Source organism: Nycticebus coucang, chromosome 2, assembly GCF_027406575.1.
Source record: "Nycticebus coucang isolate mNycCou1 chromosome 2, mNycCou1.pri, whole genome shotgun sequence".
Classification (NCBI taxonomy): Eukaryota; Metazoa; Chordata; class Mammalia; order Primates; family Lorisidae; genus Nycticebus; species Nycticebus coucang.
The window spans coordinates 27113532-27127640 of record NC_069781.1 but is presented as its reverse complement, the minus strand read 5'-3'; the positions used below and the strand labels follow the sequence as shown (position 1 = coordinate 27127640).

Here is a 14109-nt window from a genome sequence, read left to right as displayed (position 1 = left end):
ACTTATGGAATTGAAATTGAACTCCACATAATCTGCACTTGTCATTAATTCTTTTGATTTTTTATCAACATTTAAAAATGTAGATACCATTCTTAACACATAAGCTGTGTATATAAACAACCAGAAGGATACGAAACTTTAGTGAGCAGGAATAAGTTCAAGAGATCTATAGTATAACATGTTAACTACAGTTCATAACAATGCATTATATTCTCAAAAATGACTGAGAGTAGATTTAAAGTGTTTGCACCATGAAAAAATGATAAATCTGTGAGATAATGTGTATGGTTATTAGGTCAATTTAGTCATTCCATGATGTATACGTATTTCAAAACATCACACACCTGATAAAACATATACAATTTGTCACTAAAAAAAACATTTTAAGAAATACCATATGGATTTATGGGGGCAAGACATGATTGCAAGAGGGACATTGCCTAACATTTGCAATCAATGTAACCTGGCTTATTGTACCCTCAATGAATCTCCAACATTAATAATAATAATAATAAAAGAAAGAAAGAAATACCATATGGATATGCCTATGTTGCTCTGAAAGTGAAAATCATGATATACATTGTATGAAAATTTAAACTAGTTTTAAGTAAATGTGATAGCGATTTGGCATAATCAAGCACATTCCAATGTTTTGCTATGGTCTAAAAACCCCTACTTCATTTGTGTATAGAAATACTGGTTTAAGAATTTTTGTTGACAATTTTTGGAGTTCATGGCTGAGGAGAGTAAAGTTTATCTAAATTAAAATTAATAAAAATGTCATTTAATAAAAAATTAACCCCACCACCCAGAAAGCAAACAGCAGGCCAAATTGAACTTTTAGAGTGTATTTACTGACCCTTGCCTCAGAGAATGAATTATATACAAGGACATAGTTGCGAAAGATAAAAACATTCCCAGTTTGCTTTGGAGTTGGAAGTGGCGCTGCACCTCCGTCATCCCCTTTGCTGGGCGATTTCAGGGGTAGATAAGGAAGGCACTTTGCTATATAAGGGAGAAGATTAATCTATACCAGAGGTTCAGCTATCAAATGTGCCGCTACCAGGGAGGGAGGGAAATAAGGTATGGAGTTTCCACTAGAGTACGGGGGTTGTCATAACACGAGTGTCCCATGACCGGTCATCTGGTGTGCTTTGAACAAAGTATTATGTGTTCAAGGACTTAGTCTCCTTCATAGAAGCTGAGAGATAATATTTTAAAATGTTCTATTGAATGTGATTCATACATGTTAAAGTAGAGAGAAATTGTAGTAAGAAGTGGAATGAGAATCCCTTAAATATTCCATTTGACCAGACAGAGTTGTCTGTTATAAAAGTTAAAAGGGGCATTAGCGAGCCTGTATCTGCTGTTGCCTCTAAATAAAGGAACTTTACACAAAGGGAGGTCAGCGAGGTTTGGATAGTCAGGAGGCAGGAGGGGGACTGGCTCCAGGTGCGATAGACACTAGCATTTTTAGGAGAGAGTCTGACAGTTTGTTCCAAAACAACCAGCATTCTATGACCAGATCCCTATGACCTCTGCCCCACTGTTGAAATGAGCAACAGACAGAACCAGCTGCTTCCAGTGTTGCCCAATCCGCAGTCCCAAGAACTGCAGACAAAGAAACACAACTTGGGCTGGACATGGAGGTGTCTTGTCACTTGCAAAAAAAAAAAAAACAGAAGGCACCAGTGGAAATGATTAGCATTCATCTCATTCCCCAGTTCTTACCATGAGCTCTTTTTTCCAAAAGTTTTTAAGTGATGAAGGTTCAGGGGTAGGAGGGAAAATATGGCCCAATTTGTCTCCACATCTTGCATTTAAAATTTGAACACTGTAAAATTTGAGATTATAAGTTTCTTTCAGTGAGGAGACTAAAAGGAAAAGGAAGTGGCTGAAACACTGAAACCGTGACTAAGAAGTTGATAAACAGATACAGATGTATAGACATAGATATAGAGATGTAGACATACAGGCTCATGTATCCCTGTGGGTCTCATTCAAGCATAGGTACGCTACCAAAGCCAAGTAGTTAATGTTCCCAAGAACATGACAGAGAGTAGAAAATTCATAATAATCATGCACTTTGCCTTTGTGTGGTCTTTTCCAGCATGTAGAGGATTTTTCACAGGCTAGTGGTTGTCAAGCTCTTAGAAAAAACAGAATTAAAAATAAGATCTTCCTTGGGCAGCACCTGTGGCTCAAAGAAGTAGGGCACCAGCCCCATATACCGGAGGTGGCAGGTTCAAACCTGGCCCAGGCCAAAAACTGCAAAAAAAAAAAAAAAAGATCTTCCAATTTCTATTCAAAAACCTATTTTCCTTTTATCTTTTTTTTTTCTTTTATTATATACCTAATGCTCAAAAGTTTAAAAAAATTACTATTTTTTTTAATTTCAGAATATAACAGGGGTACAGACATTTTGGCTACATGCATTGCTTTTGCACAATTTGAGTCAGAGCTGTAAGTGTGCCCAGAACTAATAGACAACCTACAGAATGGGAGAAAATATTCCCATGCTATCATCTGATAAAGGGCTAATAAACAGAACTACAAAGAACTCAAGCAAATAGCAAGGAAAAAAACCAAACAACCCATTAAAAAATGGACAAAAGACTGAACAGAACCTTTTCGAAAGAAGATGGCCAATAAACATATGAAAAAATGTCCAGTGTCTCTCATCTCTGATCATCAGGGCAATGCAAATCAAAACCACAATGAGGTATCACCTAACTCCAGTGGGAATAGCTTTTGTCAAAAGTCGCAAAACAACAGATGTTGGCATGGATACGCAGAGAAAGGAACACTTCCAGGGATGTCCAACCTTTTTTCTTCTCTGCCACAAATTGGAAGAATAAGATTTGCCTTGGGCCAACTCTTTTACATAAGCACTAAGGAAAGCTATGAGCACACAAAAAAAGGAGAGGTCATGCGTTACTCCCACAGCACAGAGAAGTGAAACAGTCCTCAAGTAACCAGCATGTGGCCTGCAGGCTACGGGTTGGACACCCACCTTCATTGTTGATGGGACTGCAACCTAGTCCAACCTTTATGGAAAATAGTATGGAGATTCTTCAAAAAACTGAAAGTAGACCTACTCTTTGATCTAGAGATTCCCACTATGGGATATCTACTCTAAGGGGGGAAAAAAGCCATTTTATCAAAAAGACGCTTTCACTTGAATGTTTATTGTAGTACAGTTCACAGTTGCAAAGACGTGAAATCAACTCAAGTGCCATCATTTTATGAGGAGACTCAAAGTCAATACTATTAAGCCACATGGAGGTTGGTTCCAAAGATTTTTTAGGGCTGGGCCGCACCTGTGGCTCAAGGAGTAGGGCGCCGGTCCCATATGCTGGAGGTGGCGGGTTCAAACCTAGCCCCGGCCAAAAAAAAAGATTTTTTAGGGCTTTTATTCAAAGAAGCATCAGAAATCCAGGCAGAAGAATGGATTGTAAATAATCCTATGTCTGAAACTATTTCCAAACCCCCACTCCCGGCCTTTTTTTTTTTTGAGGGAAGATCTGGCTCTGTCACCTAGTCTGGAGTGCAGAAGCATGATCATAGTTCACTGCAGCCTCAAACCCCTGGGCTCAAGTGATCCTCCTGCTTCAACCTCTCAAATAGCTAGGACTACGTTTTCAAGTGTGTGTGTGTTTGTGTGTGTGTTGTTTTTGTTTTTTTAGAGCCAGGGTCTCAGGGTCTCGCTATTGTTATCCAGATTGGTCTTGAACTCCTGGGCTCAAGCAGTTCTCCCCCTTCAGCCTCCAAAGTGTTGGGATTATAAGAGTGAATCACTTTGACCAGCCTTTGAAGCTATTTTCATTGATTTTTTTCTTTTGTATACTTTCCAATTTTTTTTAAATGTGTTTTCCTTGTGTAATTAAGGGAAATGATTTTTTTAATATTCATGGAAAAATGAAGAACGGCATCATTCAATAGTTAACACATGACAGTGGAAACTGGAGAAATAATTTTCAGTTCAGAGACATGGTGGGAAATACTTAACTTTTACATGATGCAGTTTTTTCCTAAGTGCACAAGTTCTTATTCAAGCTCTTTTTATGCTGAGATATTATATCAATATGTGAGACCAGCTGATAAAAACAGTTTGAGCTACTTTTGGTTACTTGGTTATTATTCAGTTTCTTAAAGCACAGTGGACGGTGGGAAAGGAGTGATCCTTTTCTCCCCCACATAAGGGTCACAACCCACACCCATATAACAAAGACAGGTTAACAAGAGAAAAGCACAAACAAATCTGTTTGATCATAGTTTTAACTGACCCAGGAACCTTCAGAATGAAGACTCAGAGACACAGAGAGAACATATTTATGCTTAGATTCAACGAAGTATGGAGAAATATGATTAGATAAAATGGGTGCGATCTGATCTAATAGAGTAAGGACAGCTAGTCAGCAAGGCCTGTCCAGATTCTTCATGGTCTCTCTGAGGAACATTCCTTCCTCCAGAGTATGGAAGGCCCCTTCTGGAATGAGGCTCTTAATTTCTTTATAGCCAGCTGTTACACAGACACAGGGGGAAGTCAGAGTCATATTTCTAAGTTTTATGACTGGCTTTGGGGAAAAGAAGTTCTGGTTTCCATGATCAGTTTTGGGGAGAAGGGATTCCAGTCTCTATGGCTAGCCTCCGGGGAGAAGGAGGGTTGAGACCCATGGGCGGGAGAGGGTCAGGGAGACTTTGTTTCTGAGGCTGCATCTTAGGCCACTTTGGGGTTTCATTTTCTGAGCCCTAAAAATAGCATCTTTCTCTCTAACTTCCATAGTGTCATCACAGATTGGGTTCCCTACAAGGCTGAGGTGTTTTCTTACCTTCAGTTCACACAAGTTTTCCTCGCGTTTTGTGTTTTCTTATTTATTATTTTAAAAATTCATAATGAATGAAGTGATACTGTAGAAATCACAGTAATTAGTTGAAAGTGACTCTGACTCAAAGGAAGACTCTGTGTCACAAAACATTGTTTCGAAGTACAGCTATGTTTCTTAAATGTTTATCTCATTCTAATGAATTTGCTTTAAAGACCAGGCATTGGTGATTTGTAATTAAAGTATCAATTTTTTAAGATTCAGATGGGGTCTCTAAATTTCTCACAAATTGCAGTTTTTCTTCCATACCATTCTTTATAGAAAGGTAATGAAAGGCTAAATTCCAACCATTGTGCAAATATAACAAAGAATATAACTTAAGAGTTTTCTGTCATTAGTAACAAAATAAACCTGATGGCAGACCTAAAAATATGTTGAGACCCTCCCAGTGCCTACATATAATAAGTGCTCAATAAACGTTTATCAGGTGAGTATATGAGTTATTAAAATTCCCAGCATTACATCCAGGGGACGAGTGGATATGTGAAAAGAATACTACCAGCATTTCCCATTCTTCTAATTGTCTCCAGTTGTTATAGCACATAAGCTTTTAATCTTATTTTTGTGCTAGCATATCAGAATTTACAGGTCCCCCCCCCATATATTACCCATTAACAGACAATAATCTGAGTTCAGAATAATTACTTATATCACTCTACAGACTAGGGTAATTGCCCAAAGAGTGACCAGTTGACTTTCCCCAAGACATGCAATAGGGAAATAGCAAAGCTGAAGGTGCTACTTAGCCCCCAGAAGCCATTCCTCATGCCTCTCCTCCCTTCATGACTTTTTCCTTCTTTAATGGAATGCTGAGAAGATGTAGGAGTTAAGAGAATCTAAGCGTGGAAGGCATTGCAAAGATGTGTGCATGCCCTACAAACTTTAGGTATTTAACTATCATCACACATACATGAACTATGTTCCTGAAGCTGCAAGCTTTTCTGATGACAGTGATTATTAAATGCTCAGTTATTTGCTAACCTTGGCGATGACTATGTTTTTCAGATGCATCTCTGAAAAAAGCATCAGCTTATTTGCAAAAAGCAGGTCAAGTGGCTTAATTAGGAGTAGTCAGGGTCTGTTTGTAAGATAAATAATGAAAAACCGCAAATTTTCTACATCCATTGTCACATTTGGTCTTCATAGTAACCCCCTGAAGGGGTTAGATGTGATGGAATTGCAGCTGGAGGTGAAGGCAGTATTCAGATAGGGTATTTGAATGCATTTGCTAGTATAATTTTCTCCTAGTTCTCTGATGCAGATGTGGCAATTGTAAAAAATGCAGAATGGATGCCAAGAAATAGCATGTGATCGGGAACATTGTTTGTTGCTTCTTTCAGTAAACCACAGAAAGATAACAAAGGCTACTGTGCCCAGTACAGAGGGGAGGTGTGTCATGCAGTCCTGGCGAGAGATGCTCTTGTTTTTTTCAACACCTCCTATGTGGACCCTGAGGAGGCCCAAGAGCTACTGGTCCACACTGCTTGGAGTGAGCTGAGAGCGGTGAGCCCGCTCTGCCGGCCGGCGGCTGAGGCTCTGCTGTGCAGACACATCTTCCAGGAGTGCAACCCTGGGGCAGCACCTGCTCCTACCCCACTGTGCAGGTAAAATGTCAAAAATAAGAAAATGGGAACCTTCCACTGTTGTGCCTGCCAACAGGAAAAGCTTTCAAAAGATGAAGTTGTCACGTGCCACAGTAAAGAAAAGAGCTGATTTTCATCCAAAATAGGAGGTCATTGGAAATTTCTACATATCCATCACTAATGGGAACTTACAATACAAGAGCTCAGGCCTTCCAGAAAATGTCATACACAGTATAACGCTCTATGACTCTTGTTACTGTTCATATTGTTATATTCATAAATCTCCCCACTTTCTATCAAATGAAAAGAGAAATCTTCAAAGAACACAGATCTCTTTGGTAAGCCAGGGTAGAGAAAATAAAGACCACGCTTTAAGTGTGTCAGCATTATTTGTCAATCAGTGAGGTCATGATGAGGATTTAGGATATTACTTTAAAGTAAGTACTTACATTCTGAGTTCTGGGGATTTGGGGATGTCGCCTCCCCGCGCTGCACAAAAGAACCAGGCATGACACAGATTGAAGTGCTAGCTTGCAAGAGGTGGGCTAACCAGAGGCGCAGGAGAGCCCCAAGCCCCCTCCGCAACAGCTATTTATTAAGGTGATACACAACAGGTGTGGAGAGTTAAATTAATGCTATACAAGGGCTGGGTGCGTAAGGATTACCACGTGCTTTTCCCCACGTGCTCTTTCCTCACGAGTTCTTTCCCCACAACTCTCACGAAGAAGCATCAAGCATCAATGTTTAACAACTGCTTACTAATGAGTGACCGATCTTACCTCATTCAGGAACCCTGAGTTACTTAGGGGTTTGCCCCTAAGTCACAAAACATCTCTAGGCTTGCCAGGAGACTGTCCTGTTCTCAGTGTTTCCTTTTAATGTGATAAGAATCAGTTAACTGTCCTTGCAAGCATGGTGTCCATTCCTTTACAGGGTGGGTGGAGGAGTAGGTTATAAAGAGGTATTTCTTTAACCACGCCCTACTCATTAAACACTTATTGGTGGGATCTCACCTAATGTGCACAATGTGAGGGTGTTCAGCACGCCCCTTGAGTGAAGGGCTCAACTACGTCTTAAACTTTACCTTGGAAGTGAGAACAATATAACCTAAAAAAGTGTGCCCTCATATTAATGTGAAATAAAAAAATGAAATAAACAATAATAGAAAAGGAAAAAAGGAAAAGTTAGTTGAGAAACAAAGAAAAGAAATTCATCAATGCATGTTCATAGAATTAACTTTGTCTTTTCTTCTGTAGAAAGGATGGAAATTAGTCTGGCTCTTGAGCCAAGTAGGACAAAGCTCAAATACCATAACCTCTGCTTTCTAGATTTATGTGATCTTGGCTAAGCTTCCATTCACAATAAAGTTGAGAGGATTAAAGGATAAATTGTACCCTGGAATATATTAGAAACCAGATAGATGTTGTTCTTCCTAAATGTTCTTTTGAAAATTTGAAAGCTACCAACACAGCACATTTCCACTTCTTTTTTTGATAAAACCAGAAAGTATTTTAAATGATTTTAGGGAACTTTCTATTCAGCACAAAAAGACTACAGGCAGGTCATTAACATACTGTGCTCTGTTTCTCAACTTACTGGGAAGTGTGAGGGTCTGGAGTCACTAGAACAGTAATATAATTTGTTTCTTCGCCTAAGAAGATCATATTATGATCGGGCAAGATATCTAAAAATCTCTAGAGACTTCAGCATTGAAAGAATAGGAAGGAAAAAGATAAGGAGAGAAAAACTAAAACTATTGCCCAAAAGAGAATGGGAAGAGTGGCTGGGAGGAAGTAAATGTCTTACTAGGACATAGGAAATACTGATCAGTATTTGAACTGCACCTGCAGTCACACTTGCAAAATTTAGAGCTCTGTTACTGCTACTTCTTTAGTGTGGGATTTCAGTTTCTTGAGCTTCGCTATAGGATTCTCCAAAATTGTTTATTTGAGCTACTGCTCAACAATGAAAATCCTTTAACTAGAAAGTGTCACATATATAATAAGTAAAAATGCAACCAGCAAAGGAAAAGAATGTGACGGTAGATTCTATCGGTCTGTCCTTAGCACTGCTAATACCCATATAATTTGTGGTGACCACTGAATAGTTACCCTACTTACACAGTGACACTTTAGAGTATTAGCTGAACATTATGGACAGTTGTTTGAGAGGAATAATAATTAGGTTAGAAATGTTTCCCCTTTTTGTGACAGTCATTACGTTTTCCTAATTATAAAACCTACAAAACTCCATTGTATAAAAAATGGAATACACAAAAGAAAATCAAAAAGAGTAAAATAAAAATCTTAAGCATGCAGAAGAATTTGGGGTCTTTTTGGAATGTTCTGCTTATAGCCTTTACTGATTTTTCCACTAGATTGCTCCATTCTTTTCTAATAAAGCTGTAAGAGTGTAATCACGGAACTATTTGTTCAGTTTTATGAATCATTTTTCCTGAGGCAAAAGGAAACTTCGATTTTGTTTTGGTCTCTTTTTTGTAATTATGGACATTTTCATAATTGGATACAAAGTAGAGATCATGGCACAATGAATGCCCATGTACTCATCACCCAGTTTCAATAATTATCAACTCAGGGTCCATCTCATCTCATCCCTACCCACCCAGCCCACTCCAAAGCCATTCCCAGATTACATATTTTGGAGCAAATTATAACATACATCATATTATTTCATCTACAAACATTTTGGTATGTGTCTCTATAGGAGGAAAAACTCTAGGTCTATTTCTGAGGTATGATTAGTTAATTTCATTTAATTTTTGTCATCAAATCGCTCAGTCTCTTTGTTATTGGTTTCTGTCTTTATCATTTAAAATGTGGGCCCTCATCTTCTTACAAAGTTTTTCTTATCATTTCTGTTAGCCAGTTGCTTCACTGTCATGTATCAGATTTTTCATCTTTTCTCTTTTGATTTAAATTAATGCATCCAAAAATTTTGCTAATGAGTAAAATTTAGGTTAAGTGACCAACCATCCTCATTTGCCTGAGATTGAGGAGTTTCTCTGGTCACAGGAATTATGTAAAAACTGAGATGGTTGGTTACCGGTTACTACTGAGAGATGTGTTCGCTTATATTTCTTTAGATCTATATTTCTATACTTTAAATAATATTTTATTCATAATATGTCAATTTTTGCAGTCAAAACATTTGAATTTAATTATTGTATCTTTATAATTAATTTTAAAATTTTGTACTATGAATTTTATGGGTATGTATTTTTTAATTGTTTACTTATTATGCATTTATTTTTAAATATGAAATATAGAAAGATTTTTGTCAATGTACGAGTTCCATTTGGAATTTAATTAGAATGAGACTAAGTTTATAGAATTAATTTAGGGAGAACTGTTACATTTACATCATTGAATATTCTCATCCGGGAGAATGGGATGTCATTTCTTTTATTCAGATCTTATTTTATGCCTGCTAACAAGGTTTGGTAAGACTTCTTCCATATAAATGTCTCTTTTTTCATTAAGTTTTTTACTAGGTGTGTTTTGTGGTCAGTGCTATGGTTACAGTGCTGCTAATTACAAGATGGCTGTGTCACACACTAAGCTAGAATGTCTACAAGATGCAGTAATTCTAGTACTTCCCTTGTTCCTTATTTTAATAAAAATTGTTATTAATTTCCTTAGGGTTTTTTAAATTTTAGAGTTGAGCTAAGTCATTTTTTTGATTACCTTAATCAGATTTCTTAAAATGCCATATTGTTTTATTACAGTATTTAGTTGATAGAAATATATATACAATAAATTGCACCCCCCCTTTTAAGCACATATTTCAGGGTTTTGAGAAAGGTATAGAGTTGTGTAACCACTACTCCAATCAAGATACAGAACCTATAATGTTCCCTTATGTTCATTTCTAATCAATTCCGTATTATCCCCAAAGTCATCCGCCATTCTGATTTCTCTGACTGTAGATTAGTTTTGCTTGTTCCTTAAACTCATATTCACTGAATTATATAATATGTACTGTTTAGTGTCCCATCTCTTACGTTCAGCATAATGTTTTGGTTGTCATCCATGTGTCTGCATGTAAGTGGTTCCTTCCTTTTTTATTGCTCCTTTGGCTTATTTGGACAATTGGGGTGGAAGGAGGGTCCGTGAGGGAACAGGAGAGGGCAAGCTCCTTCTGACACTGCCTATGAATTTTAATGCAATTCATTTGAACAACTGTAGTATCAAAAAGAAAGTATTGTAGACATGTCAGACAACTCAATATTTCTCACTCACTAACAACACAAAGTCAGATGCCAGCTTTAAGCCCAAGGGAAGACCCAAAGAATATATTCCTGTAATTCTTAGTTTATTCTCATTTTGCTTTATATTATACTTCCTAATTACCAAGAGAATCAAGCCTCATAAATTACAATTCATTAATCCTTAGGAATAAGTAGGATAATTTTTCCATTTTACTTGTTAACAAGTTATTACTAGTATACAATAAAGCCATCATATTTTATTATACATCACATACATGAACACGTATATATTTGTATGCATCAACTACTTCATACAGTTCTATTAGATTTTTGATTGATAATCTTGTGGTTCCTCTGCCAGTAATGATGGACCTCTTTCTTACAGAATCTCCTTTTGCTTAATTAAAATTAGGAAATTTTTACCACAGTTAAAATCCAATTTTATATGTTAGCATAAGATACATTTATTAAATAACTTTCCAACATTTATGTTCCTTATCAGTTTGCAAGCATGAGCCACAGATGTTCTTTTTAAGACTGAACATATAGGCCAGGCGCTGTGGCTCATGCCTATAATCCTAGCACTCTGGGAGGCTGAGGCAGGTGGATTGCTTGAGCTAAGAGTTCAAGACCAGCCTGAGTGAGACCCTGTCTCTACTAAAAATAGAAAAATTAGCCAGGCATAGTGGCACACGCCTGTCCTTCCATCTGCGCAGAGGCTGAGGCAAGAGGATTGCTCAAGCCCAAGAGTTTGAGGTTGCTGTGAGCTCTAATGCCACACCACTCTATCCATATAAAACTCTAAAAAACAAACAAACAAAAAAAAATACTGAACATAATTTACCTTTTTCAGAAAAAATATCCTTTTCATTGAGATTTCAAATTTATTAAAACAGCATAGTTAATTATCTCCTAAATTTGTACGTCACTTGTAGTGTACTTCAAAAATTTTTTCCTAATTTCAATTGTTATTTAGATAAGTATTTTCATTGGAAAATTGTTTCTTTTTAAAAAATCTTTATAAATAAATCTCTAAGGTCAAATACTTTATTTCCATGAAGATTGGAAACCATAATCTAAAATTTTCTCATTTTTACATTTTATGAAGTTTTTTTCCTCTGCCATATAATTAATAATTGTAAAAATGATTTAGACATTAAAAAAGGCTTAGTCTCTTCTGTTAAGGTACAGAATTCATATATATTAAGTAAATATCAGGACCACCAGTAATTCAAATGTCTAGTCCTGCTCTTAAGTGAGTTTTACCTATTTAATTCAATAGTGACGCATTAAAACTTTTCACAATAATTGTTTTTCTAAGGAAGCTTTCTTGCAATTCTGACAACCTCTGCTTTTTGCATCAATAAAAATTGAACTGAAGTTGAACTTATTGTCAATAATGATAAGTTTGATCTTTGGGTTTTTGTTATATCTTTTGTACGTTTGTTTGACTTTACGTTTCAAAATGGTTCAGAAGCCTTCAACCATTTTGCATTCTACCTCTAGTTACGTGTTCTGGATTTTTAAAAGCATACTATTGTTTATGCTTTTCTAATTACAGTCATTTGATAATGTGTGCCTCTTTTCATGAATGACAAGAGATATTTATTCAACAAATATTTACTGATCTCCCGCTAAGCTCTAAGCACTACAGTAGGCATTTGAGATACACTAATGAATGTAACAAATAAATAACTTATATGTAACCTTACCAGGTGTTACATGTCATGCAGAAAGAAAGAAATGAGTACCAGGATTGGGGGGATCAGGAATATCATGAGTAGGAAAGTTGCAATTTTAGAAACAGAGAGTTCTGGTAGGCCTAATTAAGTTAACATAATTGTAGCACAATCCTCAACCTTGTTCTTTGACACTTTATATAGAATTATAAACCAGATTAATGCCATTCTATTATATTTTATTTACATATGATCAATTTTGGGAACATTATTTGTAGCTTTTACATTTGATTCTGTAATCATATATAAACAGATATATGTTTGGAGGAGGAGAAACTTAGTCATCCTGGGTGCTCACTTTCATTCACTTGATAGAAAAATCTTTCTTTTTCCTAAATTCTCAATTTTGATTCATCTCTTTTTCATTCATTCTTGTTCATTCATCTCCCATTCAGCTGGAGTAGGTATTTTTTAGATTACATATAACATTGTTTTTTTTCTGTAATCTTACAAATGTGTTTTTGACTGGGTATTTAAGTCTTGTGTTACTTTCAGTTTTTTTCAAATACTGTACATGCTAACCAATTATTTTTTGGCCATCTGTAATGAAGAAGCAGAAAGTAATCCCAACCTTTGCTCCTTTGTCAGAGCCCATTTTTCGTTTGCCAGATAGTAGAAAGATTATTTCTTCAATCCTTTAGAGTCAACATATTTGTAAAACTTATTTGGGGATAGATTTATAAAAAAAAATAGATAATATGATTTAAACATTATGTCCTTTAGAAATTATGTCTTTGATTATTTTCTTAGAGTGTATCTTTGATTGTTTTCTATTTTGTATGTGTTCTGGATTTTTTTTATAGAGAAACATGTTGTTTGTGCTTTGGATTTCTTACCTGGCTCCTGCCTATGAGTTATTGCACACATCATTTTCATCTTTTGGCCCCTTTATTACTGAATCAAGTTAGGATCTGCTGACCTGCTGCAGCAAACCCAGAAACTGAAGCTAAGAGTTGCAGTGGGAGAAAGAGAGATTTTATTACATGGTGCCACGCAAGGAGAATGAACAGCTCCCAATACTTAACACTCACACCCCTTGCTGGCTTAACATGCCTAAGTTTTTAAAAGCAGGGGTACAGCTGGGTACAGTGGCTCACACCTGTAATCCTTGCACTCTGGGAGCATGAGGTGGGCAGATCTCCTGAGCTTAGGAGTTTGAGACCAGTCTGAGCAAGGGCAAGACCCCATCTCTAAAAAGTGTGATGGACACTTGTAGTTCCAGCTACTTGGGAGGCTGAGGCAAGAGTATCTTTTGAGCCCAGGAATTTGAGGTTGCTGTGAGCTATTACTCCATAGTATTGTACTCTGCTGAGGGTGACAAAGTGAGACTCTGTCTCCAAATATATAAATAAATAAACAAATAAATAAATAAATAAAAGCAGGAGTACATTTCAGACAGGTAAAATTATAAATTAATACATGGAGGGTATACATTGGCCTGGCCCAAAAGGCGGGATATCCTGAAATGGGGACCTATGGATCATAGGTGAATTCAGGAATTCTTGGATTAGTGGAAAGGAACATTAAGATAAGTGTGACTATCTCCAGGCCCTCATTGAGAAGCTTAGAACACATAATGGTATCAGTGTTCAGTTCCTTAGTTCCCCCTTATCTGCATTTTCCTTCTGGTAGGAGTTTCTGCAGAACAACTCAAGGACATATGTTAAGATGCC

General features: G+C 36.7%; 1 protein-coding gene across 2 annotated transcripts in view; it reads left to right on the top strand.

Moving 5' to 3' along the window:
* MUSK (muscle associated receptor tyrosine kinase) overlaps window positions 1–14109 on the top strand; it is a 142424-nt gene that overhangs the window by 102230 nt on the left and 26085 nt on the right. For both annotated transcript variants that reach the window (XM_053558674.1, XM_053558670.1), the window contains one exon: window positions 6227–6490. In XM_053558674.1, coding sequence (XP_053414649.1) covers window positions 6227–6490 — 264 coding nt within the window. The remainder of the gene's footprint in view (window positions 1–6226; window positions 6491–14109) is intronic.